Source organism: Callithrix jacchus, chromosome 4 (genome assembly GCF_049354715.1).
Source record: "Callithrix jacchus isolate 240 chromosome 4, calJac240_pri, whole genome shotgun sequence".
In the NCBI taxonomy this organism is placed as follows: Eukaryota; Metazoa; Chordata; class Mammalia; order Primates; family Cebidae; genus Callithrix; species Callithrix jacchus.
Window position 1 is genome coordinate 3198038 of NC_133505.1, and position 27955 is coordinate 3225992.

At 46.4% G+C, this 27955-nt stretch overlaps 3 protein-coding genes across 3 annotated transcripts; 2 read left to right on the forward strand and 1 right to left on the reverse strand.

The window, feature by feature from the left end:
* Positions 1–412: 412 nt before the first annotated feature.
* On the forward strand, positions 413–980 carry H3C10 (H3 clustered histone 10). The gene has a single exon (XM_078368105.1). It carries the CDS (start codon positions 440–442, stop codon positions 848–850), a length of 411 nt encoding a protein of 136 aa, XP_078224231.1. The 5' UTR covers positions 413–439; the 3' UTR covers positions 851–980.
* A 1662-nt stretch (positions 981–2642) lies between these two features.
* LOC100407409 (histone H2A type 1-H-like) lies at positions 2643–4970 on the reverse strand. The gene has a single exon (XM_078368107.1). The coding sequence runs from the start codon at positions 4936–4938 to the stop codon at positions 4552–4554; it is 387 nt and encodes a 128-aa protein (XP_078224233.1). The 5' UTR covers positions 4939–4970; the 3' UTR covers positions 2643–4551.
* A 239-nt stretch (positions 4971–5209) lies between these two features.
* LOC100407767 (histone H2B type 1-H) lies at positions 5210–27598 on the forward strand. Its single transcript, XM_017971592.4, has 2 exons — positions 5210–5709; positions 22218–27598. Exon 1 carries the CDS (start codon positions 5230–5232, stop codon positions 5611–5613), a length of 384 nt encoding a protein of 127 aa, XP_017827081.3. The 5' UTR covers positions 5210–5229; the 3' UTR covers positions 5614–5709; positions 22218–27598.
* The last annotated feature ends 357 nt before the right edge of the window (positions 27599–27955 follow it).

Here is a 27955-nt window from a genome sequence, read left to right on the forward strand (position 1 = left end):
CGTGAATTTTATGTAAAATACACATTGGATTTGGAAAAATCAGTGCCCTAAAGTGTAAAATACGTTAACAATTTTTATTTCGATTACATATTGAAATATGTTGGCTATATTGGATTAAGCAAAATATTAAAGTTGGTTTTTCCTTGTTTGGTTCTAATGTCGCTCCTAGATAAATGTGAGTTAATTATGTTGCTCATTTATCTCCACTGGAAGTCGCTGATAACAACTGGAGCGAAAATAGAAAATAAAATAATATGGAGGCTATGAACCGCTACCATTGTCAGAGGAATTGGTGAGCAACAAAAATTTGAGTCCTTGACCAATCCGGTTACAGTTGGGTGGGTCTTCAGCATACGTTTGTCCAATCAGCTTCAGACTCTCACTATAAATAAGCGGCTAGCTTTCTGTTTCCACCTTAAGTGATTCTAGCTCTGAAGGAATGGCCCGGACGAAGCAGACGGCCCGCAAGTCCACCGGCGGCAAGGCTCCGCGCAAGCAGCTGGCCACCAAGGCGGCTCGCAAGAGCGCCCCGGCCACCGGCGGCGTCAAGAAGCCGCACCGCTACCGGCCCGGCACCGTGGCCCTGCGCGAGATCCGGCGCTACCAGAAGTCCACCGAGCTGCTGATCAGAAAGCTGCCGTTTCAGCGCCTGGTGCGCGAGATCGCGCAGGACTTCAAGACCGACCTGCGCTTCCAGAGCTCCGCGGTGATGGCGCTGCAGGAGGCCTGCGAGGCCTACCTGGTGGGTCTCTTTGAGGACACCAACCTCTGTGCCATTCACGCTAAGCGGGTGACTATCATGCCCAAGGACATCCAGCTCGCGCGCCGCATTCGCGGCGAGAGAGCTTGAGTCTCAAGGACTCAGCCATTACATACCCAAAGGCTCTTTTCAGAGCCATCCACGTGCGCGCTAAAAAGATCTGTTTCTCTGAGGAATTCTTCCTGCCTGGTACTTGTTTCGCCTATATTAGATAGGGCCCATTTTCAGACGTTATACAATATGTTTTCTAAAGCTCTAAGGCTCAGCCTGTTAAAATGCTAATTTTGGGAGTCTTAACGGTTGATAATATCCGGCATCTTTCTGTAAACATTGGGTGTAGCTATTAAGTTCCTTCACGTGTTGCCTGCCCAGCTCCGGCACCCAGTTTTGACTGGATGGTGCTTCTAATTTCCTAACCTGTACTGTGGTCTGTGTATTTCTTGGCCAACACACCAAGAAAAGTAAGGTATTGAAGTTGGAAAAATTAAGGTTAATGTAGCTCATGCTGGCTAAAGTGAAACGATTTCGCCCACCCCCCCGCCCCCCTTTTCCTAAGCAGTGTTAACTTTTTGAAATTTTCAAGCCGTATTTTGAGCCTTTTTAAACTACTTAAGTGTAGTTAGTGACAGATGGTTTGGGGATCAAAAGTCGTCTGGAAGGAGAGCCTGCCAGAGAATTCCCTTTGAAGCCCTCAGCTGTGAAAACATGTAAAAGTTTTCTCTGTTGACTTTTGACAGTGGCTGAAACATTGTCTCAGGAGTATCCAAAATTCAGATCGCTTTTTTCTGGAAGCCTGTGGCAGTTCTTTTGAGCATAGGATAAAATACTTGAGTCTTTGCTTAAATGTTGCCTTCTCACTGAGGCCTTGTATGACTAAATGAAATCTATATAATCCCTACATTTTTTTTCACGCTAGACTTTGTCACTATATGATGTATTTTCTGATTGTTCTAAAATACAGGCTCATGAGAGGAGGAACTTCTGTTTACTTGGGTATCTCCAGTAACATAGTAGCTTCTGATCAATATTTATTGGTTAAATGAATGAATAAGAAAACAACCCCATGGAAAATCCCAAATGAAAGAAATACATCAGCTTGCTAGGTGTGCTAAAATCAGCTTCTTGTGGGCCATGACAGCCCTTACCTCATCCATTCTTGTTTTCAGAATGCTACGTTTCTGTAACTTGTATTCTGTGAACTCTCCTGCATTCTCATAAGTAGTCAAGAATTGACCTGGTAAGTTGGCTTGTGTATGTGTGTTATCATCTGTCTCTCCTCAGCTTAGTTTGTGAAGCTTGTAAGTGGAAAGATCATAGTATTTTTACAGCTTTTAAAAGCAAGTTTAATTCTCTATCTTGTTTTAGTTGGTTACGTATGTATGTTCACTTATTAGAATTGGTCACATTCTTAATACACATTTTTGGAAATTCCATAACAAGGTCACTACTCCAAACTTCACAATCTGCTCATCCTCATCTTGTATGGGGGTTCAAGATTCCATATTTTCACATATGAAATTTAGAATGATAATTTATAACTAATATTTTACAAATTAAAATAATGCTTTCTTTTTATTGGAATCAACACCCTAGGCAAAACAAAATAAAGTGTCCCCTTCTCAGAAATTAGCTTTCTTCTGAAAAGGAAGATACTCTATTTGGAGGAGGGAAGCAATGCCTCTAGGACACGTAGGGGGTACTGCTGAACTGATGGGTATTGTTGCATTCCTTCTTTCTGTGCTGGGAAATGGAGCTAATAAAAAATCAAGAAGGGCTCTACAGAGATTGCCTGGTATGTACTGAGCAGTACTCTTGCTGGCTGGATAGGGCATCCTCTCCTAGAGATATGCAGCAAATATACTCCCAATTAACTTTCCAGTTATGATTACATGAGGCATTATTTATTTAGAGGATAGTGAGTAGTTCTAGTTATGTGAAAATGAATACTATGTCTTTTCAAAACATTCCATGTACTGAATTACAATAGTCTGTTAACCATCCAAGTAAGCTCATTTGAGGTCACGAGTTCTCGATCAGCCTGACCAACATGGTAAAACATGGTCATTACTAAAAATACAAAAAAAAAAAATTAGCCAGGTGTGGTGGCATGTGCCTGTAGTCCCAGCTACTCAGGAGGCTGAAGCAGAATAGCTTGAACTCAGGAGGCGAGGGTTGCTGTGAGCCAAGATCACACCACTGTGCTCCAGCTTGGGCGACATAGGGAGACTTCGTCTCAAAAACACAAAGCAAACAAACCAACCCCCCGCGAAAAAGGACATATTTCTTGTGTCTGACTTTCCTGAGATGCAAAACTGATAAGTGGCATAAATGTTCCAATTCTTTTCAAGGATATGCCCATATAGAAATATGGACAACAGGCAGGTTGTGGGGACTCACACCTGTAATCCAAGGACTTTGGGAGGCCAAGGCAGGCTGATCATTTGAGTACTGGAGTTTGAGAACAGCCTGGGCAACTTGGCGAAACCCCAAGTCTCCAAAAAAATTAAAAAATTAGCTGGGCATACTGGCTTGCGCCTGTGGTCCAGCCACTCAGGAGGCTGGGGTGGGAGAATCGCTTGTGCCCAGAAGTCAGAGGTTGCAGTGAGTCAAGATCATTTCACTGCACTCCATCCCGGGTGAGAGCAAGACCCTGTCTCAAAAAACAAAACAAAACAAAAAACAAAATTAAAAAAAGGATAACATGGGAAACTTTGACCTCATTAGTCTCAAAATAGCCTTTGGTTTTTCTCAGAAGAGATACCATCCTTATCAGTCATCACCAGTTTAGATACTGTTCTTGGCCATCTACTTATCTGGCAGTTACTAAGTATTTAACTCATTTGTTAATTGTAACAGTGTTTATGGGATACATTTGTAACATAAGAACACCCAGCTACAAAAAGGTTAACTAAATACAGAATTGAGCAGAAGAGTATCAGAACACATACAATGAAGGTAACTATTATTTTTAACATGTTATTTTGGGAGCGTACTAACATATATACATGTGATTATTGGGTCAGAACAGAACATGTATATGTTGTAAAGACCCTTAAGACTTCTAATGCCAGTTTTCTTTTCTATTCCAAACTCTAAGTGCAAAAATTAAAGACAAAACATGACCCATGTACACATTGGCAAACATAACTGCATGTTTTTGTTTAAATATACCTATGAGTTGCTCCTTTCCTAGAGGCAAGGAAAAGGGCTGAGGAGTCCACCTTCAAGTTTACCATCGAGATTAAAAAACTATAAAGTATACTGCCTAGTAGCAACCTGTAATTTCCCTAGTAAGCATATTAAAAAACCAAATACTCTATTCCTTGCACCTCAGTGAGTTTCCCAGAACCTAAGTGGAACCCACCAGTACGCTTAGTAAGGTGCTTGGATTTTTATTGTCAAAGTTTTGTCCCAGTAAAGTGCCTTGATCTATCTGGATACCACAAGCTGGCCTGCGCGGTGACTCAAGCCTGTGATCTCAATATTTTGGGAGGCCCAGGTGGGTGGATCACTTGAGGTGAGGCGTTTGAGACAGCCTCGCCATCATGGCAAAATCCCTAAAAATACGTGTTAGCAAAGGGGCCTTGTAAATATCTACATGAGGAGCTAAATTTTTTAAAAATCTCAAAATCCCGGCAGCATAGACAGAGAGGCTGAAGATTGAAACCCAGACTTCAAGAATGTATCGTGGAGTAGTAAAGCAGCTGAAAACCGGAGTCGTGTCGTCTTTCTATGATTAATGAAGCGGCTCTGAAAAGAGCCTTTGTTTCATGCGCTTTCAGGCTCGGTCTCTACTTGGCCTTGTGATGGCCCTCGGTCTTCTTGGGCAGCAGCACGGCCTGGATGTTGGGCAGGACGCCGCCCTGCGCGATGGTGACCTTGCCCAGCAGCTTGTTGAGCTCCTCGTCGTTGCGGATGGCCAGCTGCAGGTGGCGCGGGATGATGCGGGTCTTCTTGTTGTCGCGGGCCGCGTTGCCCGCCAGCTCCAGGATCTCGGCCGTCAGGTACTCCAGCACCGCCGCCAGGTAGACCGGCGCGCCGGCCCCGACCCGCTCGGCGTAGTTGCCCTTGCGCAGCAGGCGGTGCACGCGGCCCACGGGGAACTGGAGCCCGGCCCGGGAGGAGCGGGTCTTGGCCTTGGCGCGGGCTTTGCCGCCCTGCTTGCCGCGCCCGGACATGGCAAAAGGTTTGTGTGCAGTCAACAACGACCGAGAAAAGCAGAAAACGCAAATTTTATAGCCTCTGCTGGGCGCGAAGAGGAAGCTGTGCCATTGGCCAACGTTTCATTTTGATTTAGGCCAATGAGACTCAATTATGCAGGATACCTGTTGTGATTGGGCAGAACTGGCATCTGACGTCATCCGCGGATAATCGCCAATCATCAGAGACCTTCCGCCACCTCTTCCGCCTAAACTGTTACATAAAAAGAGGAGCCCAAGTTCTTGGTCTGCTCTTGCCAGCGGCATCTCATGATGCCCGACCCGGCCAAGTCCGCTCCCGACCCGAAGAAGGGCTCCAAGAAGGCGGTGACCAAGGCGCAGAAGAAGGACGGCAAGAAGCGCAAGCGCAGCCGCAAGGAGAGCTACTCCGTGTACGTGTACAAGGTGCTGAAGCAGGTGCACCCCGACACCGGCATCTCCTCCAAGGCCATGGGCATCATGAACTCCTTCGTCAACGACATCTTCGAGCGCATCGCGGGCGAGGCCTCCCGCCTGGCGCATTACAACAAGCGCTCGACCATCACCTCCAGGGAGATCCAGACGGCCGTGCGCCTGCTGCTGCCTGGGGAGCTGGCCAAGCACGCCGTGTCGGAGGGCACCAAGGCCGTCACCAAGTACACCAGCTCCAAGTGAGCCCCACGCAGCTGCTGACAATCCAAAGGCTCTTTTCAGAGCAACGCACCATAATCTACAGAAGAGCTGGTTCGCTTTTCCTGTACAAGTCATGAGGTATTTTGTTGATCTATTCACTAAATTAATCTACCTCTTGAAAAGCCTTTTCAGGTGAAAAGTAGACGGGCTACGGGCATATAGCTGCCAACACCATAGAGAACGACCCTGGCGTTTGAGGGCAGAAGCCGGGTCCATAGCAGTAACGCTTGCTCCGTGTAGGTCGTGGACAACCCGGATCTCGCTACCGGGAAATGCGTTCAGCATCCAGGGGTTTTTAAGAAGAGAGACCAGAAATGCGTTTGACACCGCCGGATGTGCGGTGTTCGCGCCAAGGGCTTGAGACAGCTTGACTCGCCCCATCTTGGCTGCTGGACCTATCTGCACTCCCCTCTCTCGAGGGTTGTCTAGCTGATACAAAGGTCGCGGGCTGAGTCACTGAGGCAAAAACAATGCAAAGCAAAGGTCTGCGGTTTATGAGGACATTGTGCTGTCTGCTTTCATGTCCCCATCAGTCTCTGTGTAAGCAATAAACTTGCTACAATTGAGATGCCTAAGAGGGACCAGAGACCCCTGCCCATATTTTCCCTGGAGCTAAGCCTTTGTTCTACCTCCTGATGGAAAACAGGATTAACAAGCCACCTTAAGGGCACCATTGTTTGCTTGCACTGTGTATCTTTGAAAAACATAAACTGCTTTGTAAACTACTATCACAAGCCCCCTTAAACTGCTTTGTGAGCAGTTATCACAAGCCCCTCCCTGATCACTATTTTTTTTTTTTTTTTCTTTTTCAGACGGAGTTTCGCTCTTGTTACCCAGGCTGGGGTTCAGGCAATTCTCCTGCCTCAGCCTCCTGAGTAGCTGGAATTACAGGCACGCGCCACCATGCCCAGCTAATTTTTTGTAATTTTTAGTAGAGACGGTTTCACCATGTTGACCAAGATGGTCTCGATTTCTTGACCTCGTGATCCACCCGCCTCGGCCTCCCAAAGTGCTGGGATTACAGGCTTGAGCCACCGCGCCCGGCCCCCTGATCACTATTTTTATGGAGTTTCTATTTCCTTTCTGTTTACCCCTTTTCTGCTGAGATAAAGTAAATGTAACAAGAAAAAAGGTATAAAAGCTGTAACCCACAAGAATAAACTTGCTGCATTTTGACCGTAAGATACGCAGACCTCCAGACTCCACTTTTCTACTTTTCTTTCACTACCAAGCACTCTCTGCCTCAGGTTGAACAAGACACCTACGTAGGTGGTTTCGGGGACTCCCGCAGGTCGGTAGCCCCTCGGCAGACGTGCCGGACCCCAGCAGCGGGACACGCTCCGGATGGTGGATTTCGTGATGTCTGGATGTTGGCAGCACCGTGAGGTGGCGCCCCCTTTACCTAGTCCCTTTCCACTCTTGAGCAACCAGGCATGATTTTGAGGCATGACAAAGGACCCAAGGTATAAACCGAAAAGGGCACTAGGGAAACACAGCTGACTTTTTTTTTTTTTTTTTTTTTAATCTTTTCGACTACACTAGAAATGAGGCGTGGGCGGGCGAGATGGCTCATGCCTGTAATCCAAGCACTTTGGAAGGTGGAGGTGGGCGGATCGCTTCAGCCCAGGACTTCAAAACCAGCCTGGGCAACATAGCAAAACCCCATCTTTACAAAAAGTACAAAAAATAGCAAGCAGTAGTGGCGCGCCCGTTGTCCCAGCTACTTAGGAGACTGATGTGGAAGGATGGCTTGAGCCTGGAAAGCGGAGGTTGCTGTGAGCCGAGATCGCACCACTGCACTCCAGCCTGGAGGACAGAGCCAAACCTTGTCTCAAAAAAAAAAAAGTTTGGGCCGGGCGCGGTGGCTCAAGCCTGTAATCCCAGCACTTTGGGAGGCCGAGGCGGGTGGATCGTGAGGTTAAGAGATCGAGACCATCCTGGTCAACATGGTGAAACCCTGTCTCTATTAAAAATACAAAAAAAAAAATTAGCTGGGCATGGTGGCGCGTGCCTGTAGTCCCAGCTACTCAGGAGGCTGAGGCAGGAGAATTGCCTGAACCCAGGAGGCGGAGGTTGTGGTGAGCCAAGATCGCGCCATTGCACTCCAGCCTAGGTAACAAGAGCGAAACTCCGTCTCAAAAAGAAAAAAAAAGTAATGTAACTCGAGTATAAAGCAAGGTCAGCCTGACTCTGGGCACCCAGGGGTGCCTTTGCTGATAAGAGGCCGAGTAAAGTGGTATCAGCAGATCCTGGAAATGCAGCTGCAGTGAGCACCCAGAGCCCCCTTATCTATAAGTTGTGTGTCATCCAAGACAGCTGTACTCCTCACACCTGGCAGTGTTTTAGTTCTTACCTATCAGTTTTTCTTTTTAACTTTTTGCTTATTCTGCCTTTGTGAAAACTTTGTTTCAGCTACGTTCCCTTCTTCCTGTTAAAACTAGTGTATAAAAGACCCCCCTAACTTTTTCTTCAGGGCCGAGAGAATTTTGGGCGTTAGCCACTCTCGGTCGCTGGCACAATGAATGTCGGGGTCCGGCACGTCTGCCGGGGGGCTACCGACCTGCGGGAGTCCCCGAGACCGCCAACGTAGATGTCTCATTCAACCTGAGAGAGAGCGTGAGCGGAAGAGAAAGAAAATAGTAGAGTCTGGAGGGCTGAGCAGCGCAGCAGGAGCTACAGCGAGCCACAGCGATTTTATTCTTGTGGGTTACAGCTTTTATACCTTATTCTTATTACATTTACTTAATCTCAGTAGAAAGAAAGAAAAAAGGAGTAAACAGAAAGGAAATAGAAACTCCATAGAAATAGTTATCAGGGGCTTGTGATATCCGCTCAGAAAGCGGTTTAAGGGGGCTAGTGGTAGTAGTTTACATTTCAATGATTTTACATTTCAAAGATACAATGGCGCCCTTAAGGTGGCTGGTTAAACCGGTTTTTCACCAGGAGCTAAAACAAAGGCTTGGCTCCAGGGAAAATATGGGCAGAGGTCTCTGCTCCTCTCAGGCATCTCAATTGCAGCAAGTTTATTGCTTACACAGAGACTGAAGGGGGACATGGAAGCAGACAGCACAATGTCCTCATAAACTGCAGGCCTTTGCTTTGCATTCTGTTGTTGCTTTTAGTGAGTCAGCTCGCGGCCCTTTGTCTCACTCGACAGCCCTCGAGGTGGGGAAATGCAGACAGGTCCAGCAGCCAAACTGGGGCGAGTCCACTAGCTGTCTCGAGCCCTTGGCGCGAATGCTACAAATGAAGGACTCATAATTAAATATCAGAGTGTGGCACATTCCTTGACTCGTTCTCGTACAACATAATTATTGACATTTAAAAAAACGACAGTGTTGCATCATTTTTGAATACATTGAAGATGATGTATTCTGAATACTGTGATATGTTTATGAAAAATAAATGTATGAACAAAAACTTCTTTTACAGCCTTTAACATTCTGTTTTCTCTTGACCTCCATTTGCAGGTGTACAACATAAAATCATTTTATGCTTAAAATTCTTTTAAGCTTTCCATATCCTATGTAACTACAGCATCAACGACAGATATGTACATTCAATCAACTTGGGGAATGGCATATGCTTTCATTGTTATGAGTTCCTCTGCATTGAATCATAATTAAAATTATTACTTGTATACAATCAAGCATAGCAATAAAAATATGAATTTGGAAAGTAATCAGTAAGTATGAAGGTGAAAATAATCGGATATTTATCTAAATTACACAATTGGGCTTTTATAATTAGTTCATGTAATTTTATTATTATTATTACTCTTTGAGACAGAGTCTCTGTCGCCAGGCACCAGGCTGGAGTGCAGTGACGCGATCTCAGCTCACTGCAACCTCCACCTCCCAGGTTCAAGCAGTTCTTCTATGTCAGCCTCCGGAGTAGCTGGAACTACAGGTGTGTGCCACCATGCCCAGCTAATTTTTGTATTTTTAGTAGAGACGAGGTTTCACCATGTTGGCCAGGATGGTCTCGATCTCCCAACCTTGTGATCCGCCCAAAGTGCTGGGATTACAGGCATGAGCCACCGAGCCTGGCATGTAATTATTGATAAATATACACATTGCCATGATAAGTCAAGAGGTTTTTTTTGTTTGTTTTTTTAAGACAGGGTTTCACCATGTTGGTCAGGCTGGTCTTGAACTCCTGACCTCAGGTGATTCGCCCGCTTTGGCCTCCAAAGTGATTGAATTACAGGCGTGAGCCACCAGGCCCAGCCCAGTAAGTCAAGTTTTAACAATAATTTTATGCTCAGTTTATAACTGCTGAGAAAAATGCATATTAGTATACAAATAAATGAAAATAGATCAGATTTTTTATACAAATGTCTCAGAATTATTTCATACTTTCTAAGTTATTTGCCAAAAATCACATAGTAATCCACAATAAATAAGCATATTTTACATTCTATCCTAGTTGAGAACTTGACTAGATTCTCCCTTAATTTGTTGAAAGCAAATAATTGGAAACTTCCTGACTTGCTAAAGGATAGTTACATAGTAATTAGAACAATTTAATTACCAGGAAAAGACTTCCCAGGTCTTTCCAACTGTCCCTGTGTTGGAGCCCGGAGCCTGCTGCACTTGGAGCTAAAGAACCTTGGTGCTATTGAGAAGAGTGAGAGAAGCACGGGTTTTGTTGTTTATTTGCTTCATTTTTGAATAAAATAAAGGCCATTAGAAAATGAACACCTTGATAACAGGAGTGTTCTCAAACAGACCAATTTTAGATAAAATCTATATGGTGATAGGAAACTGGTCACCTAGGCAACCTGGGATCCTGCACTTTTTAAAATTAGGTCCTCCTGTGTTCCCTTGGGAACTGCTGCAGTAGACCACTGGCCCTCACTCCCTGAAAACAGTAGATATCCACCATCTCGCATGTCTCCCTACTTTGTGGTCCCCATACTCCTAAGGGACAGGTATTACTGAGTTCAAGTAATTTCACCATGGCACTTGGTTAATAAGCAGCCACGGCATATGAAAGTCATCCCATTGCTGCCCTTGGAAATCAGAATTGAAACATATTTGAATTGTGCGTTTGTAATCAGTGGAGCCAGAGGGACAGGTTTGACTAAACTCTGAGTAACACTAGAAAATATATTCAGAATGCACATTACCAGGGCAAAGGAAACTTGCTATGTGAACTACAGATACAGTGTTTATGTGCAAAGGCATTTCATTATACCCCAAATCTTTCCAATTTGTGAAAACAAAGTCTTACTTCTGAGCACCTTTGTGAGGGTCTGCCCTGCCATAAAAAAGTTTCAGTTACAAGCAAGAAAATGGAGCTCACGTCTAGCTAAACACTTGAGAAGAAAAAGGACAGTGATGTGTATCAGTTGATATGAAACCAAAAAAAAAGCCAAGTATACATTTTTAAAAACAGATTAATCAATAATGAAATTTTCATACATACAGCATAGATTAAAAAAAAAAAAAACATATGACTGATCCAGAATGGAAAGGCATTGAAAACCAAAGAACTTTACATTTGAAAGCCTTCCGGTCTCCAAAGGAGGGGTTGGAGCCTGGAATTTCCCGCATTTGAAACCCTTCCGCTGTGGGTGGGAGACCCTGCAGGAGCCTAGGCCAGAGGCTGAAGCCTCAGCCTGTTCCCATATAAATAATGTAATAGAAAAGAGTTAGAGATATAATCACACTGTTATTCACAAATAATCAAAGATGGATATGCTCAGTAAAACCCTTTAATTTTGCTGATGATTCTCAGGTCGCAGAGTGTGAGCCTAAGGTGACGCTTGTCGGGGTCCGGCATGTCTGCCAGGGGGGCTACCGACCCGCGGGAGTCCCCAGACCACCAACGTAGATGTCTCATTCAACCTGAGGGAGAAAGCACGCGGAAAAGAAAGAATACAGGGAAGTAGAGTCTGGAGGTCTGCGTGCAGTCAAGCAGCACACAGCACGCTATTTCTGTGGGTTACAGCTTTTATACCTTTTTTCTTGTTACATTTACTTTAGCTCATCAGAAAAAGGGGGCAAACAGAAAAGGGAACAGAAATCACGTAAAAATAGTTATCAGGGGCCTGTGATCACGGCTCACAAAGCAGTTTGAAGGGGCTTGTGATAATAGCTCACAAAGCAGTTCGAGAGTTAATATATGTTTTTCAAAGATACACAGTGCAAGCAAACAATTGTTCCTTTAAGGTGGCTTGTTAACTATGCTTTCCATCAGGAGGTAGAGAAGGCTCAGCTCCTGAGAAAATATGGGCAGGGGTCTTTTGCCCCTCTCAGGCACCTCAATTGCAGCAAGCTTATTGCTTACGCAGAGACTAAGGGGGATATGAAGCAGTCAGCACAATGTCCTCGCAAACCGCAGGCCCTTACTCTGCATTCTGTTCTTGCCTTAGTAGCTTAGCCATTCTTTTCCCTCAACTGGACAGCCCTGGAGAGCGGGGGGAGAGCAGCACAGGTCCAGCAGCCAAGATGGGCGAGTCACGCTAACTGTCTCGAGCCCTTGGCGTGAACACTGCCAGGCGCTGTGAAAAGAGATCCTAAAGCGAGTCGCCTGAAGGCCTCTGTGACACCGGGGTGAGGGCTGCTGGAGGGCGCCTCGGCTGTGCGGCGGCGACAGCGCTGGGAAGGCACCCGCTCTTTAGCCAGCGGGAGAAGGAGATGTCCGAGATGTCTCCATCCCCGGCGGAGTTACAAGAAACTCCCCTCCCCCAATCTAGTGACTGCCCGGGGGCCGTCGGGGAGGCCGCAGGCATCAGGGGCTTGGCTGCGTCCGTGCCATGCTGCGCTTCAGTGGTTACGCTCCGCGTCTCCTTTCACGTTCCGCTTCTGCGCCTGTTCCTCTTTTTCTTGAGAAACAGAACTAGTAGAAGTAACGTAAATCTTAATGTCTTTGTTCTTTGCTGACAAGTATGGAAAAGTGCTGAGGAATTCTGCTTCTCCGTCGCCTCGGCTACTTGAAAGACCTGCCCCCGTCTCCAAGACACGTGACTTCCTTGACCCTATCACTGACCACCGTGACTGTCCCTGCCCACCCTGCCCCTGCTTTGTACCCAGTAAGAGTCAGAGCGTCCGGGCTCTCGGGGTGCCCCAGTCCGCGCTTTCATTGGCCGTGGAACCCTGGGCCCAAACTCTCTTTCTCCTGATCTCGGTGTCTTGTGCTTTTATTTCCGCTGTCTCGTCTCTGCACCAGCAGACAGGGGCTCACGGGGCCCTGTGGGGCTGAACCCTGCGCTCCCCTCGCGGACCGGGAAGAGAAGTTTCCTTAACACAGTTAAAGAGGAGGACGCGCCGGCGAAGGACGCCCGAGTTCTGAACAAAGCAGCTCCGCAGGTGCGCGGGCGCTTCGGGACAGCAGGTAACGATGGGCCAGGGTGACAGTCAGCACAACGCTTATTTGAGTTTGTTAAGACAGCTGCTAAGAAGGTGCGGAGTGGAGGTAAGCGCTCGGGATTTGCTGTTGCTGTTTCACGCAATTGAGCAGTTTTGTCCGCGGTTTCCGGAAGAAGGGACTGCGGAAGAATGGGAAGGAATCGGCAGGGACCTGAAACAGGCCTCCGAAGAGGGAGCGAAGATTTGGGCACTTGTGAAAACCGCTCTTGAGCCGTTTCAGACTGACGATGAAGTTGAATCGGAGGAGGAGAAATGTCAAAGTTTATTCCTAGAATCAGAGCCAGGGGACTTAGAGAAAGAGGGAGTAAAAGAGGAGAGAGTAAAACAGAAACAAACAAGTTTTACCCGTCCTCCTGCTCCGCCTGCTGAGGTTCGCAAATGCCCACCTCCTCCTGCACGTTTAATAGACAGGAACAATGAAAAGGCTCCAAAACGTGCAGCCCAGGTAGTTGGGACCATCAGGAGTCCTCTAGAAGCCTGTATTCAGAAGGCGAGGGCTGAGGGAGACATGGAGCTGTGGCAGATCCCAGTAACCATACCTCAACCACAGGGGGAAAGCGTCCCTTTTCCGGCTAAGTTGTTAGAGGAGTTTAAACAAGCCGTCAGTCAATATGGCCCCAATTCACCATTTGTACAAACGCTGCTAAGAAACGTGGCTTTTGATTACAGGTTCGTTCCATATTGTTGGAACACGCTAGCAAAACCTGTTCTTACTCCTGCTCAGTTCGTACAGTTTAAGGGGTGGTGGGAAGATGAGGCGCGGGACCAAGCAAGATGGAATGCGCAGGCGCAGCCCCCCATCCCTATCACTGCGGGTCAGTTGATGGGAACGGACCCTGGCTGGGGCAGACTCGATACTGAAATTGCCATGGGAGACGAGGCTGTTAATCCACTGCGCCGAGTCTGTTTACGGGCTTGGGATAGGATCAGTGTTCCTGGGGAAAGGTATCCTTCTTTCACTTCCGTCCGCCAAGGACCGCAGGAGCCTTATCCTGATTTTATCGCCCGACTCCAGGAGGCAGTAGAGAAGGCTGTCTCGGACAGGTGCGCCCAAGACCTGCTCACGAAACTTCTTGCTTTTGATAATGCAAATGCCGACTGTCGGGCGGCTCTTGGGCCCCTTAGAGGAAAGGCAACTCTTGCAGAATACATAACGCTTGTCGTGATATTGGAGGATACCTGCACAAGGCCACCGTTTTGGCCCAGGCCATTGCAGGACTAACAGCGGGAAAAGACACGCCACCTTTTTCAGGATCTTGTTACAATTGTGGGCAATTTGGACACACAAAAAAGGAATACAGAAAAGGGAATCTTAAAACGAGGCCTGCCAATATGGGGAAGGAAAGGGATCCTGGTGTATGTCCTCGCTGTAGAAAAGGAAACCACTGGGCAAAGCAATGTCCTTCTAGGTTTGATAAAGATGGGCAGCCATTGCCGGAAAACGGAAAGAGGGCCTGGGCCCCTCAACCAACCGGGGCATGTCCAGCTCAGCCAGTACCTCTACAAATACAATTGTCCCCCGCCACAGCAGACAGTGCTGCCCTAAATCTCTGCAGCACAACCCGTCTCCCTCCTCCCAGGGGAGCCTCCAAAGACAATTCCTACAGGAGTTAGGGGACCTTTGCCTTCCGGTACACTTGGATTGTTACTTTGTGGATCAAATTTAAATTGAAAGGGTGTTACTGTTCACTCTGGGTAATTAATTCTGATTACACTGGAGACATTCAATTGCCTGTCAGTTCATCAGTCCCATGGTCCGTGTCCCCAGGGGAAAGGATTGCTCCATTATTGCTTTTACCATATATTAAATTAAAAAATACCACAGAAAAAAAGGAGAGGCTTTGGCAGCACTAATAAACAAGGAAAAGCTATTTATTGGGTCAATCCAGTTTCTGAAAAGAGACCTATCTGTACTATAACAAAGGGAAAAGTTTTGAAGGCTTGGTTGACACAGGAGTTGAGGTTTCTATTATAGCCTTGGATCAGTGGCCACAGCAGTGGCCAAAACAAAAAGCTCCTATTGGTGTTGTGGGGGTAGGAACCGCCTCTGAGGTTATTCAGAGTACCATGATATTACCTTGTCCAGGGCCAGGGCACCAGACAAGGTAATATGGACTAGAAGGCACCGTACAGCCTATTACCACTCACCTTCCTGTTAATTTGTGGGGCAGAGACTTGTTACAGCAGTGGGGTGCTGAAATATCTATCCCACTGAATCAATATGCCCCAGTAAACATATGATGAGAAACATGGGCTGTTTGCCAGGAAAAGGTGAAAACTGTGGGTAACTCCCCATATAGGCACCTAGGAAGGAGAGCTAAGCAGAATCCTGGCACAATTAGTGCCTGAAGAATGTCTCAGTTCACAGTGTTACTACTCAGTTATTTTCCTTTATATAATCCTCTATATATAATCACATATTAGTTTATAGACTTAGTGCCTGAAGAATATCTCAGCTTATAGTGTTACTACTCAGTTATTTCCTTTTATATCATCCTCTATATATAATCACATATTACTTTATAGAATTAGTGCTTGAAGAATATCTCAGTTTATAGTGTTACTACTCAGTTATTTCCCTTTATATAATCTTCTATATATAATCATATATTAGTTAATAGAATGAGTGCCTAAAGAATATGTTACCACTCAATTATTTCCATATATATAAAACTATATCTTAGTTCATTATTGGAGGAATGCCTAGAGCAGACACGGTACAGAGCATGAGTTAAGGAATAAGCAGCTTACAGTTGGAGGAATGTCTGGAGCAGACACAGTGCAGAGCCTGATTTAAGGGAAAAACAGTTATACCGGGACAATAATCCATTGCCCAGGCAGGGCCCAGCATTCAGTATCGTAGAGATACCCGCTGTATGGCAGGCTTGGGGCAAGAGCCACTCCTCCTGATAAAGGAGTTGTGGGACCTTGCTCCAGGTCTTGTGGAAGGCTGCCCTCAGATCGGCAATCCCTTGAGCGTTCGAGGGCTCAAACCCCTCCAGATAATCGCACCGTGGTGACTGTGAACTTTATCAGCTCTTGTTACTGTGCTGGCTCAGAAAGCATCCTCCTATAGAATTCATTGGTAGCTGCCAGCAGGTGGCGGTAACCCTGACAGCTCTGTCACTTCTGGGTGACTTAAGCATCCTATAGATCTTCTTAGGAGTAGCACGCCCATAGATAGATGTCGGGGTCCGGCACATCTGCCGGGGGAATACCGACCCGCGGGAGTCCCCGAGACCGCCGACGTAGATGTCTCAGTCAACCTGAGAGAGAGAGAGAGAGTGCGCGGAAAAGAAAGAACATAGAAAAGTAGAGTCTGGAGGGCTGCGTGAAGATTATGGTAAAAACGCAGCAAATTTATTTTTGTGGGTTACAGCTTTTATACCTTTTGTCTTGTTTACATTTACCTCATCTCAGCAGAAAGAAACAAAGGGGAAGACAGAAAGGAAACAAACTCCATAAAATAGATATCCGGTGCTTGTGATATCCTGCTCCGGAAGCAGTTTAAGGGGGCTAGTGGTAGTAGTTTACATTTCAATGATTTTACATTCCAAAGATACAATGGCACCCTTAAGGTGGCTGGTTAAACCTGTTTTTCATCAGGAGCTAAAACAAAGGCTTGGCTCCAGGGAAAATATGGGCAGAGGTCTCTGCTCCTCTTAGACATTTCAATTGCAGCAAGTTTATTGCTTACACAGAGACTGATGGGGACATGGAAGCAGACAGCACAATGTCCTCATAAACTGCAGGCCTTTGCTTTGCATTCTGTTGTTGCTTTTAGTGACTCAGCTCACGGCCCTGTCTCACTCGACAGCCCTCGAGGTGAGGAAATGCAGTACAGGTCCAGCAGCCAAACTGAGGCAAGTCAACTGTCTCGAGCCTTTGGCGCGAACACCACAGATAGAGGTATTGCACACTGCACCCTCTTCACTGGGCACAGCCCACCTCCATGCCTTGGTGACCTAATGGGAAGGGACCCCTTGCTGTGCACTGTCCACCTCCTAGCCTAGGTGACCTAATGGGGGTGGACCCCTTGTTTTATTGCTCACAACCCTATCACTATCCTTAAAGATGACTTCACTCACTACCCTGCCCCCTAACTTATACCCAATAAATACAGACCCTTTTGAACATTTAGTGCCTCACCTGCCTCTGTTTATAGGTGGCATGCCACCCCCTAGCCCAGCTGTGTTTTCCTTGTACTTCTGTGTCCTCTCTTTATTTCTCAGATCCTGCACTTCTGTACAGCATAAGGGACACCCCACCAACCTGTGGGGCCCTTACCTACAAAAATGGCAGAACAGAGCTTTTAGAAATTTGGGGATGGAGACCAAAGTGGACTAGGATATCATTTTTAGGAGCAGCCATTCTTGAGCCTCTGGCTCCCATTCCTTGTATGTGGCTAACTGCTAAGCCAGTTTGGGTAGAACAATGGCCCGCTGAAACAAGAAAAGCTGGAGGCTTTCAAACAACTTGTTCAGGAGTGTAAGGATGGTGGAGAGAAGGGAGAATAGACCCAAAGTCAGGCAAGCAGGTTTTACTCACATCTGGCTGCTCCATGACAATCTGAGGAGGCAGCTTTGAGCTTATAAAACAAGGGGCTCATAAGGGGTGAGAGGGGCATGAGGGAGTTTCAGGACTGAGGTCATCTGTCTGCTGGTAACAGGCACAGAGATAGTTTATCAACTTGTGACAGACCTGCAATACATCCTCCTGTAACTTTTATGGTGGCAGTTTTTTAAAAAGAAGAAAACCAGGATTTTTAACAGATATCTGTCAAACAGGAATTTACAAGTATAGATAACCAACATGTGTTTTTCCTGCCCTCCTGGAGCTGCCCGGATGTCTGTAATCAGGCTTTGCTTAATGGTAGCACATCTGGCAACCTTGAAGTGGCCCCTTCGTAGGGGTTCAAGAATGCAGCTGCAGAGCAAGCAGCGTGGGGGAAGGGGCAGCTTGTGTGGAGCGGGTTTACTGGGGCACTTGTCCCTAACAAGGAGCAATTACAAAAAGGACATATAGAACCTCCTTTCCCCCTTGAAATTCACCTGTATTTGTAATTAGAAAGAAGTCAGGAAAACATACAATGTTAAGATTTAAAAGCTGTTACTGCAGTAATTCAACTCATGGGAGGGCTGCACCAGGGCTACCTCCTCCAACCATGACTCCAAAAAAGTGGCCTCTCAGTAATAGGTCTTAAAAATTGTTTTTCACCATTCCTTTAGCTGCTCAAAATTGTTAAAAATTCGCTTTTACTATCGTGGCAGTAAATCAAATTCAGTTAGTTGAAGTAAAAATTCAGCAAGCCCAGGTAGAATGCATAGATCTTCACCCACTTTTGCAGGTGTTAAGTTTCCCTACTAAACATTGCCTGCCAGTGTGACTGTTCAACAGAATAATTTAGTAGAATGGCTTTTTCTGCCTCACAAAACATCAAAAGCTCTTACCACAGATTTGAATTCATTGCCATGCTTGCAGGACAGGAAAAACTGAACTATAAAATTACATGGATATAACCCAGTAAAATTATTGTTCCTTTAGACAAACATCAAATTCAACAAACCTATATGAATTCACAAAATTGGCAGGTTAACCTGGCAGTTTTCATTGGAATAACTGATAATTATTATCCTAAAAATAAATTTTTTCAGTTTTTAAAATTAACCTCATGGGCACTACCTTCTCTTACTCGAAGATATCGCATAGAAGGGGCTGTCACTCCTTACTAATGACTGCAGCAGTGGCAACGGTGCTTTTGTGGGACTGCGACAAAAAATGTGGCAAACTTATTGTTTGTCAGCGCAAAGAGCCCAGTTAACAGTGGTCATTAAGGTTTGACAAACATTTAGACAACCTGTAAACATAATTTCTAATTCAGCTTGTGCAGTGCACGCAGCTCAAAATACGGACTGTGCTTTAATTCAGAATGTGACAGGTGACCAACTTCATTTCTTATTCAACTCCTTACAGCAAGCAGCACAACAAACAGTTTCGTTTTTACATCACTCATATCAGAGCACAGAACTCTCCCAGGCCCTTTCAACTTAATCAAAAAGCAAATGCGCTTTTCTCTACAGTCTTTACTAACGCCCGGGAGTCTCACATAGGAGCCAGACACACGGCCATAGGCTTTTTATACAAACAACGTAACCTCACAGTCCTGGGCCGGTCCTCATGCCTGCATGTGGCAGCAGCTGCCCCCCGCCCCCATACTCTTAAAACCCCTCAGAATCACAGGCTGTGCCCTACCGACCCTCTATGGCTCTCACAGCCTCCAGAGTTTAGTCCCCTTCACACCCCACAGGCCTACTTTCAGCGCTCCCCCCCCCCCCCCCCCCCCCCGGTTCGCAGCCTTCTCCAGCTTTGTGCAGTCGCCCCGCTGCTCAACCGCACCTCGGAAAGTCTCTGCTGCTCTTTGCTGTCTCACTCGCGCCCTCGCTGACTTTCACATGCTCTGCTCTAAGTTGCGGGTTTACACTTTTCTCCAGGCAATGTTTGGCTCTCAGCCTCAGTCCCGTGCTCTGCTCATACCCAGTCTTGTTAACAGAAGCGAGTGGTTACTTATAACACACGCTCCTCCTACACCGTGAAAACAGCAGCTCTCCCTCCGCACGGGCTTCCTGCGGAATCCTCCGCCACAGCCCTTGCTGGCTCCCTTGGCATTGGGTCCAAAGCCCCAGCCCCCTCAGAACACTTTCTCACCTTCTCAGTTTACACTAACAATTCTGACTGGGTGGGAGGGGGGGGAACCCCATGGGAGGCCCCACAAGTGCCAAGGCAAGGGTCTGAAGCCTCAGCCTGTTCCCATATGAATACAGAACTAGAAAAGAATTAGAGATATAGTTACATAGTTATGCCTTTATATAATCATGACATAGTTATTCATATATAACCACAGAAATATAAATATGAATACAGAACTAGAAAAGAATTAGATAAAGCCGGGCGCGGTGGATCACGAGGTCAAGAGATCGAGACCATCCTGGTCAACATGGTGAAACCCCGTCTCTACTAAAAATACAAAAAATTAGCTGGGCCTGGTGGCGCGTGCCTGTAATCCCAGCTACTCAGGAGGCTGAGGCAGGAAAATTGCCTGAACCCAGGAGGCGGAGGTTGCGGTGAGCCAAGATCGCACCATTGCACTCCAGCCTGGGTAACAAGAGCGAAACTCCGTCTCAAAAAAAAAAAAAAAGAATTAGATATAGTTACGTAGTTATTCCTATATATAATCATAATTACAGTAATTCATATTTAATCACAGAAATATATATACTCAATATAAACTTTTAATGTAACTAATGACTATCAGGTTATGAAGCATGGAACTGAGGTGACACTGTGAACAAAGTGATCCTAAGGCAAGGTGCTCTGAGCCCTCTGTCACATCCGCATAAGGGCTGCTGGAGGGCGCCGCGGCTGTGTGCAGTGCCAGCGCTGGGAAAGTGCCTGTTGTTTACCCAGCTAGGGAAGGAGATGTCCGAAATGACTGAGATGCCTCCTTCCTGGGGGAGTTAGGAGAAAACTCTGCTCCTCCAAGCTCTGCAGTGGGCCTGGCGGCTGTCAGGGATGCCACGAATCTGGGGGCTTGACTGTGTCTTGTGTGATGCTGTGCTTCAGTGGTCACGCTCCGCGTCTACTCATGTTCCTCTTCTGCACCTGGTTCTTTTTCTTAGAAGACAGAATCAGTAAAAGTAACCTACACCTTCATGTCTTTGCTCTTTCTTGACAAGTATGAGAAAAGTGCTGATGCATTATGTTTTCTATTCACCTCAGTTACGTGAAAGACCTGGACCCCTTTCTCCTAGACACGTGATTTACCTGAGCCTGTCACTGACCACCAAAGACTCATCCTGCCCACCCTGGCCCCTGCTTTGTACTCAGTAAAATCAGAGTGTCCAGGGACTTGGGGCCAGTGCCCGACTCTGAGCTTTTGTTGGCAGCGGAAACGCTTTCTGTTGATCTCTGTGTCCTGTGTCTTTATTTCCAGTTTCACATGTCCACATCAGTAGACGGGGGCTCACAGGACCCCGTAGGGCTGAACCCTACAGTTCTGTCTAAGCCAAGGGCTTTTTCTCCTCTGGGGTACTTCTTACTCTGCCTTCCTACCAACTGGGCAGGCACTTGTATCCTAGTTTCTCTTACTTCCAAAATTCAGTTTGCCAACAGAGACAAAAGCCTCCCTGTTCCCCTTGTGGTCCTGACAAGACACAAGCGGGTCATTTCATCAGTCCCCTTATTTGTAGGGTTAGGAATTACTGCTGCCCTCCGCACAAGCATAGAAGGCCTCAGCACTTCAATCATCACCTTCCGTAGCCTCTAATGATGTCTCTGCTGGCACTGCAGAATTAGGCAACTCACTGTTCCTTCTTTAAACTCAAGCAAAGTCCTTAGCTGTAATTGTCCTCCAAAACCACAGAGGCCTTGACTTACTGACTGCTGAAAAAGGAGGTCTTTGTCTACCCCTAAATGAAGAATGTTGTTTTTATGTAAACCAGTCCAGCCTCTTACAGGACACTATCAGGAAATGAAAAGACAGCCCCAAAGCTCGCTGATCAGGCAAATGGTTATTCTGGACTGGCTGAACACTCTAACTGGGAGTCATGGCTTCTTCCAATCCTTAGTGCTCGGATACTATCTTTCTCCTTCTCTTATTTGGACCCTGTGTGTGCAGTGTTCGCACCAAGGGCTTGAGACAGTTAGCGTGACTCACCCCATCTCGGCTGCTGGATGTATCTGCACTGCCCCATCTTGAGGGCTGTCCCGAGCTGAGACAAAGGCGCTGAAACAAAGGCCTTGGGCTGAGTCACTGAGGCAAAAACAGAATACACAGGTCTGCAGTTTATGAGGACATTGTGCTGTCTGCTGTCATGTCCCCTCAGTCTCTGTGTAAGCAATAAACTTGCTACAATTTAGATGCCTAAGAGGGACAAAAGACCCCTGCCCATATTTTCCCTGGAAACTATTAACACAAGCCCCCTTAAACTGCTTTGTGAGTGGTTATCACAAGCCCCTGATCACTATTTCTATGGAGTTTCTATTTCCTTTCTGTTTACCCCTTTTCTGCTGAGATAAAGTAAATGTAACAAGAAAAAAGGTATAAAAGCTGTAACCCACAAGAAGAAACTTGCTGCGTTTTGACCATAATTTACGCAGCCCTCCAGACTCCGCTTTACTTTTTCTTTCTCTTCCGCGCACTCTCTCCCTCAGGTTGAACGAGACATCGACGTTGGCGGTCTTGGGGACTCCCGCAGGTCAGTAGCCCCCCCGGAAGACGTGCAGGACCCCGACATCTGGCACATGGGAACAGGGACCTGAGTACGAGAGGTACAGTGACGCACCCCAAATCAGAGGAGACAAGGTAAAGCCGCGGTTCTTGTAGTTCTGGACTCAAAATTCATCTGGAGTAAAATGGGGCAATCTGAGTCCAGAAATCAGTCAATGTTCACGAAATTATTACATCAAATGTTAAGAAATAGAGGTGCTGATGTAAAAAAGAAACATGTTTCTAAGTTTTTAGAGATTGTTTACGAACTGTGCCCATGGGTCCCTGAGGAGGGATCGTTAGATGAATCTGTGTGGAGTAAAATAGGAACTAAGATTGAGGAATACGGCGCCGCTCATCAGTCTTCCCCGCAGGCAGAACTGTTACTTTCGGTCTGGCCGCAGTTGTGCCGCGCTGTCTGCCCGCCTTCCTGCAATCCCGCAAGCGCTGACACTCACTGCTCCCCTGCTGCCTCTCTCGCTTCTAATCCCTCTTCCTCTTAGGAATCTAACCCTGATGATGGAGGGGGCGGCTGTAATTTGCCACCTTGTAATCCTCTAAATGAGCCCGATTCCACCCTTGGAGTCAGACCTGGAGCCAGAAATGGGGGAGCTCCAGAGGAAGGGATTGGAGCCGAAGTGAAAAATGGCGCTTCAGAGAGCGCGCAGGTAAGGGCTTCAGCTGCGCCCTTAATTCTTACCCCCGAGGAATTATCCAGGCTCCTGGCTTCGCTTTCCAAACCTACTCAAGCTTTCCCTGCCGTTACTACGCTTTCCTCTAAGCCTGTGGTGTGCTCTATGCCACGAGAACCTATCCTTGCAACTACTTATGCCTTTGAGTCTATGAAACAGGGATTTCCCGATTCTGACCTCCACCTCGTCTGTCCCACTGTAGAAGTGACCAATCAAAACGGCGAGATTCTTCGCCATTATGAACCTATTCCGCCAAAATTCATGAAAGATTTCAAGGAGGCAGTGAGTAACTACGGACCTACTGCACCTTATACTCTCTCTTTACTTGAAAATTTTGGTACTCAGGCCATGACCCCTGCAGATTGGCATCGCATCGCCAATGCCTGCCTTTCAGGTCGAGACTACTTATTGTGGAAAGCTTATTATGATGATGCTGCTTTCGATTTGGCAGAAAAGAATGAGAGACAAAGAGTGGGAGTTAATTTACAAATGTTAAAAGGTACAGGTGATTATGAAAGTGTTCAGGCACAAGTTGCCCTCCCAGAAGCGGCATTTGGGCAGGTAAATGCTTTAGCTTTGCATGCCTGGAGAAAGCTTCCCACTCATGGAGAATTTACTGATGAAATTACCAAAATTAAACAGGGAAATGAGGAACCCTACCAAAATTTTGTCTCTCGATTAATGCAGGCAGTCAAACGGCAATTTGGAGATAGCGAGTCAGCTCAATTATTTACAAAACAATTGGCCTATGAAAATGCTAATACTATTTGCCAGTCCATTCTCCGTCCTTGGAGAAAAGCTTCCCTTGAGGAATACATCCGGCAATGTGCAGATGTTGGGCCAGCATATCAGCAAGGTTTAGCCATGGCAGCAGCTCAAAAGGGACTTTCCGTGTCGGCCTTTTTAAGGCAGCAACGACAGCAAAATCGTAGGCCATCTGTGAAGTGCTTTCGATGTGGACAGTTTGGTCACATTGCTAAAAACTGCCCTCACCCTGTTGGTATTGCTTCCCCCCAGCCTGCGCCGTCTTTCCCTGCCTCACAGCAAAGGCCTTGCCAGCCTGGCGAGTGTCCTCGGTGCCACCGTGGCAACCATTGGGCCAACGAGTGCAGATCTAAGAGGGATGCTCAAGGAAATTCTCTTCTCCCTCGTTCAGGAAACTCCCAGAGGACGTCGCCTCGACCCCCGCAACCAGTTGAGGCTCTTCCTCTCTCTGCAGGCAACAGACTTGCTGATGCTCTCACTCGCCCAGTCATAGCCCCTGCCCTTTCTCTTTTACAACAGGCTGAGATATCCCATGCCCTGCATCACCAGGGCTCCCGTAGCCTGCAGCTGCAGTTTCAGATCACCAGAGAACAGGCTCGTGCCATTGTTAAGCAGTGCCCTGCTTGTGTGACTCACTTGCCTCAAACTGCACATACCGGAGTAAACCCTCGTGGCCTACAGCCTGGCCACATCTTTCAGATGGATGTCACCCATATTGCTTCCTTTGGTCGTTTAAAATATGTGCATGTAACTATTGACACTTTTTCTCATTTCATAATAGCTTCAGCCCATACAGGAGAGGCAGTCAAGGACGTGACTGCTCATTGTCTACTCGTGTTCTCCAACCTAGGTGCACCAAACATTTTGAAGACTGATCATGCTCCAGCTTACACCAGCTCTTTATTCCAAACCTTTTGCTCTCAATTCCAGGTGATTCATAAGACAGGAATCCCCTATAATCCTCAAGGACAGGGAATTGTTGAACATGCTCACGCCACCCTTAAAACTTTATTACTTAAACTAAATAATTCACCTCCTTCCTTTTACAAGTCTCCACATGATGTACTTCGGCATGCTCTTTACGTTCTAAATTTTTTAACCCTTGATGCTCAAGGTCACTCAGCAGCTGATCGTTTCTGGCACCCACAGGGCTCAGCCACGCCTATGGTGTTATGGAGAGATTTATTTTCTAATTAACGGAATGGCCCTGACCCTGTATTAGTTGGGGGCAGAGGTCACGTTTGTGTCTTTCCTAGGTCTGCCCCCTCACGTATCTAGGTGCCTGAGTGACACATCAAGCATGCCCCAAATAAGACAATTTTCTCCAAGACTAGTGACCATCCCTCTAACTTGACTGACATCTCCCCGTCGGCCAAGCCCTCAAGTGATTTCACCAGATTCCCTTCTCCCGAGAATCCGATGTCTACGCCTACAGAGGACGACATCCCACCTTGCCCATCGCCCGCGGCACCAGCCGACGCCTCCTCAACAAGTTCCAGTCCCGACCTAGACCCAGATGCGACACCTAGTGGCTGACGCGTCACACATTGTTCATCAGCAAGGACATTCTCTTAATCCGGTTACTCTATTTTTAGCCATGCTAGCCATTTTATCTTGTGATTCTACGTTGGCACACACTGTGCCTACTTACGATTCTCCTGACGCTTTTTGGGCCTATGTTCCTGATCCTCCTTTAATCCGTCCTGTTACTTGGGATGATCCTGCCTTTACTGTCTTCCTTAATGACACCTCAATATTTGGCACCCCTTCAGCTGCTCATATCTATCCTCAATCAGCAAACTATACCTTCTTTGGTCAATCCATTTCTCCTCCTATGTGTTTCCATGCTGCCAAACTGTAATCTATGCCCTTTTACATGGGAGATCCACATTACACACCTGTAACTACTGCTCAGCCTTCACCCTCCTATTGCTTCAATTTAGGCATTCGCCATTCCTTCGCTTATAGCAGCCTTGAAACTCTACCCAGAAATACTCCTCAATTTAATAGAAATTGGACTGCATCCTATATTGGACTCAGGGAATAGTTAGAAGTTACTCCGGCTAAACTGCCCATATATGACCAGCAACATTGCCATGTGACCAACAAATCACCTGACCCCGCACCTGTCTGGTGCTCTTGTCTTTCCCCCATCAGCTCATGCTCTTCGTTCCCACCTTGTTACAGGGTTTCCTCTTTATGATTGGCTTGTACCCTCTCCTCGTCTTTCTGGTATCCATCGATATGAGTCCCCTGGAGCATGGAATACTCCCCTATATACCACAGCCTCTGGCAAAACTTATTCCTCTCTATGGAGGCTTTTCCTAGTTATTCATCCTCCTACAATTTAGGCAGGCCACGGAAGTAATGTTCATATGCCTGTACAAACCTTCTCCATACGTTCATGTGTAGCTGCTCCCTATGCCCTTCTACTTGGGCCAGTATCTTTTCTGGTTCAAAACGGTCATTATACTATTTCCTGCTTGAATTGCCTACTCACAAATTGTATTGATGCCTCTGTTCCCTGTTGACACAATTCTTGTTGTTCATCAACCCCCTTATGTTATGCTTCCTGTAAATATCCCAGGTCCTTGGTATGATGAACATTCATACTCTCTGTTTTACAAAACCCAATCTCTGCTCCTCCGGCGTCAAAAACGTTTCCTTGGTATACTCATTGCTGGAATTATAGCCATTGTGTCCGTGATAGCTTCTACAGCTATAGCCGCTGTTAGTCTTTCTAAATCCTTAATACTGATGCATATGTGAATCACTTGGCAAAAAATGTTTCTGTTGCTATGGGAACTCAAATGTCTATTGATGATAAATTAGAAGCTAAACTGAATGCCTTAGAACAAACTGTAACCATCTTAGGGGACAAAGTGTATAACTTACATAATCAACTTTCACTTAGATGTCATGCTCATTATAAATATATTTGTGTTACCAGCGCTCCCTACAATGGTTCCCAGTGGCAGTGGCCACTTATTAAGGCCCATTTACAGGGCATCTGGTCTCATAACAGTCTCTCTCTTGACATCTCACATTTGCAGCAAGAAATTTCGGCCATTGACCTTTCTTGGTCACAATTACCTGATGATGATTTTATTGCTCACAGTTTTGTTGATGCCATGTCCTCTTGGATAAATCAATTTCATCTCCTTTCTTTTTCATCTCTGCTTGCCATTGCTGTCTGTGTTCTTATATTGCTAATGTGCCTGCCACGTGTCTTCCGTCTCGTGTTCTCCACCCTCCGAGAGATGCAACTGAAGCTGTTTACACTTCATTTGCAAAGTAAAAAAACGGGAGATGTGGTGTTCGCACCAAGGGCTGGAGACAGCTAGTTGACTCACCCCAGTTTGGCTGCTGGACCTGTCTGCATTTCCCCACCTCGAGGGCTGTCCAGTGAGACAAAGGGCCATGAGCTGACTCACTAAAAGCAACAACAGAATGCAAAGCAAAGGCCTGCAGTTTATGAGGACATTGTGCTGTCTGCTTCCATGTCCACTTCAGTCTCTGTGTAAGCAATAAACTTGCTGCAATTGAGATGCCTGAGAGGAGCAGAGACCTCTGCCCATATTTTCCCTGGAGCCAAGCCTTTGTTTTAGCTCCTGGTGAAAAACAGGTTTAACCAGCCACCTTAAGGGTGCCATTGTATCTTTGAAATGTAAAAAACTACCACTAGCCCCCTTAAACTGCTTTCTGAGTGAATATCACAAGCCCCTGATAACTATTTTTTATGGAGTTTCTATTTCCTTTCTGTTTAACCCTTCTTTTTTCTTTCTACTGGGATAAAGTAAATGTAAACAAGAAAAAAAGGTATAAAAGCTGTAACCCACAAGAATAAATTTGCTGCGTTTTGACCATAATCTTCACACAGCCCTCCAGACTCTACTTTTCTATATTCTTTCTCTTCCGTGCACTCTCTCTCTCAGGTTGAATGAGACATCTACGTTGGCGGTCTCGGGGACTCCCACAGGTCGGTAGTCCCCTGGCAGATGTGCCGGACCCCAACATGTCACTATCTGTGTGGCCCCTGTAATTTGGAATGATACAAAGTGGAATTGGGAAACAGTCAAAAAGCAACTTCATGGAGCTCAAGGCTGTTATAATTTAACTAGTGACTTAATTAAATTACATCAGGAACTGGATGAAATACGACATGCACACCTTGATGTAGAGGATCCTACAAAAATAGAAAAGACATTGCGTCACTTATAGGGATT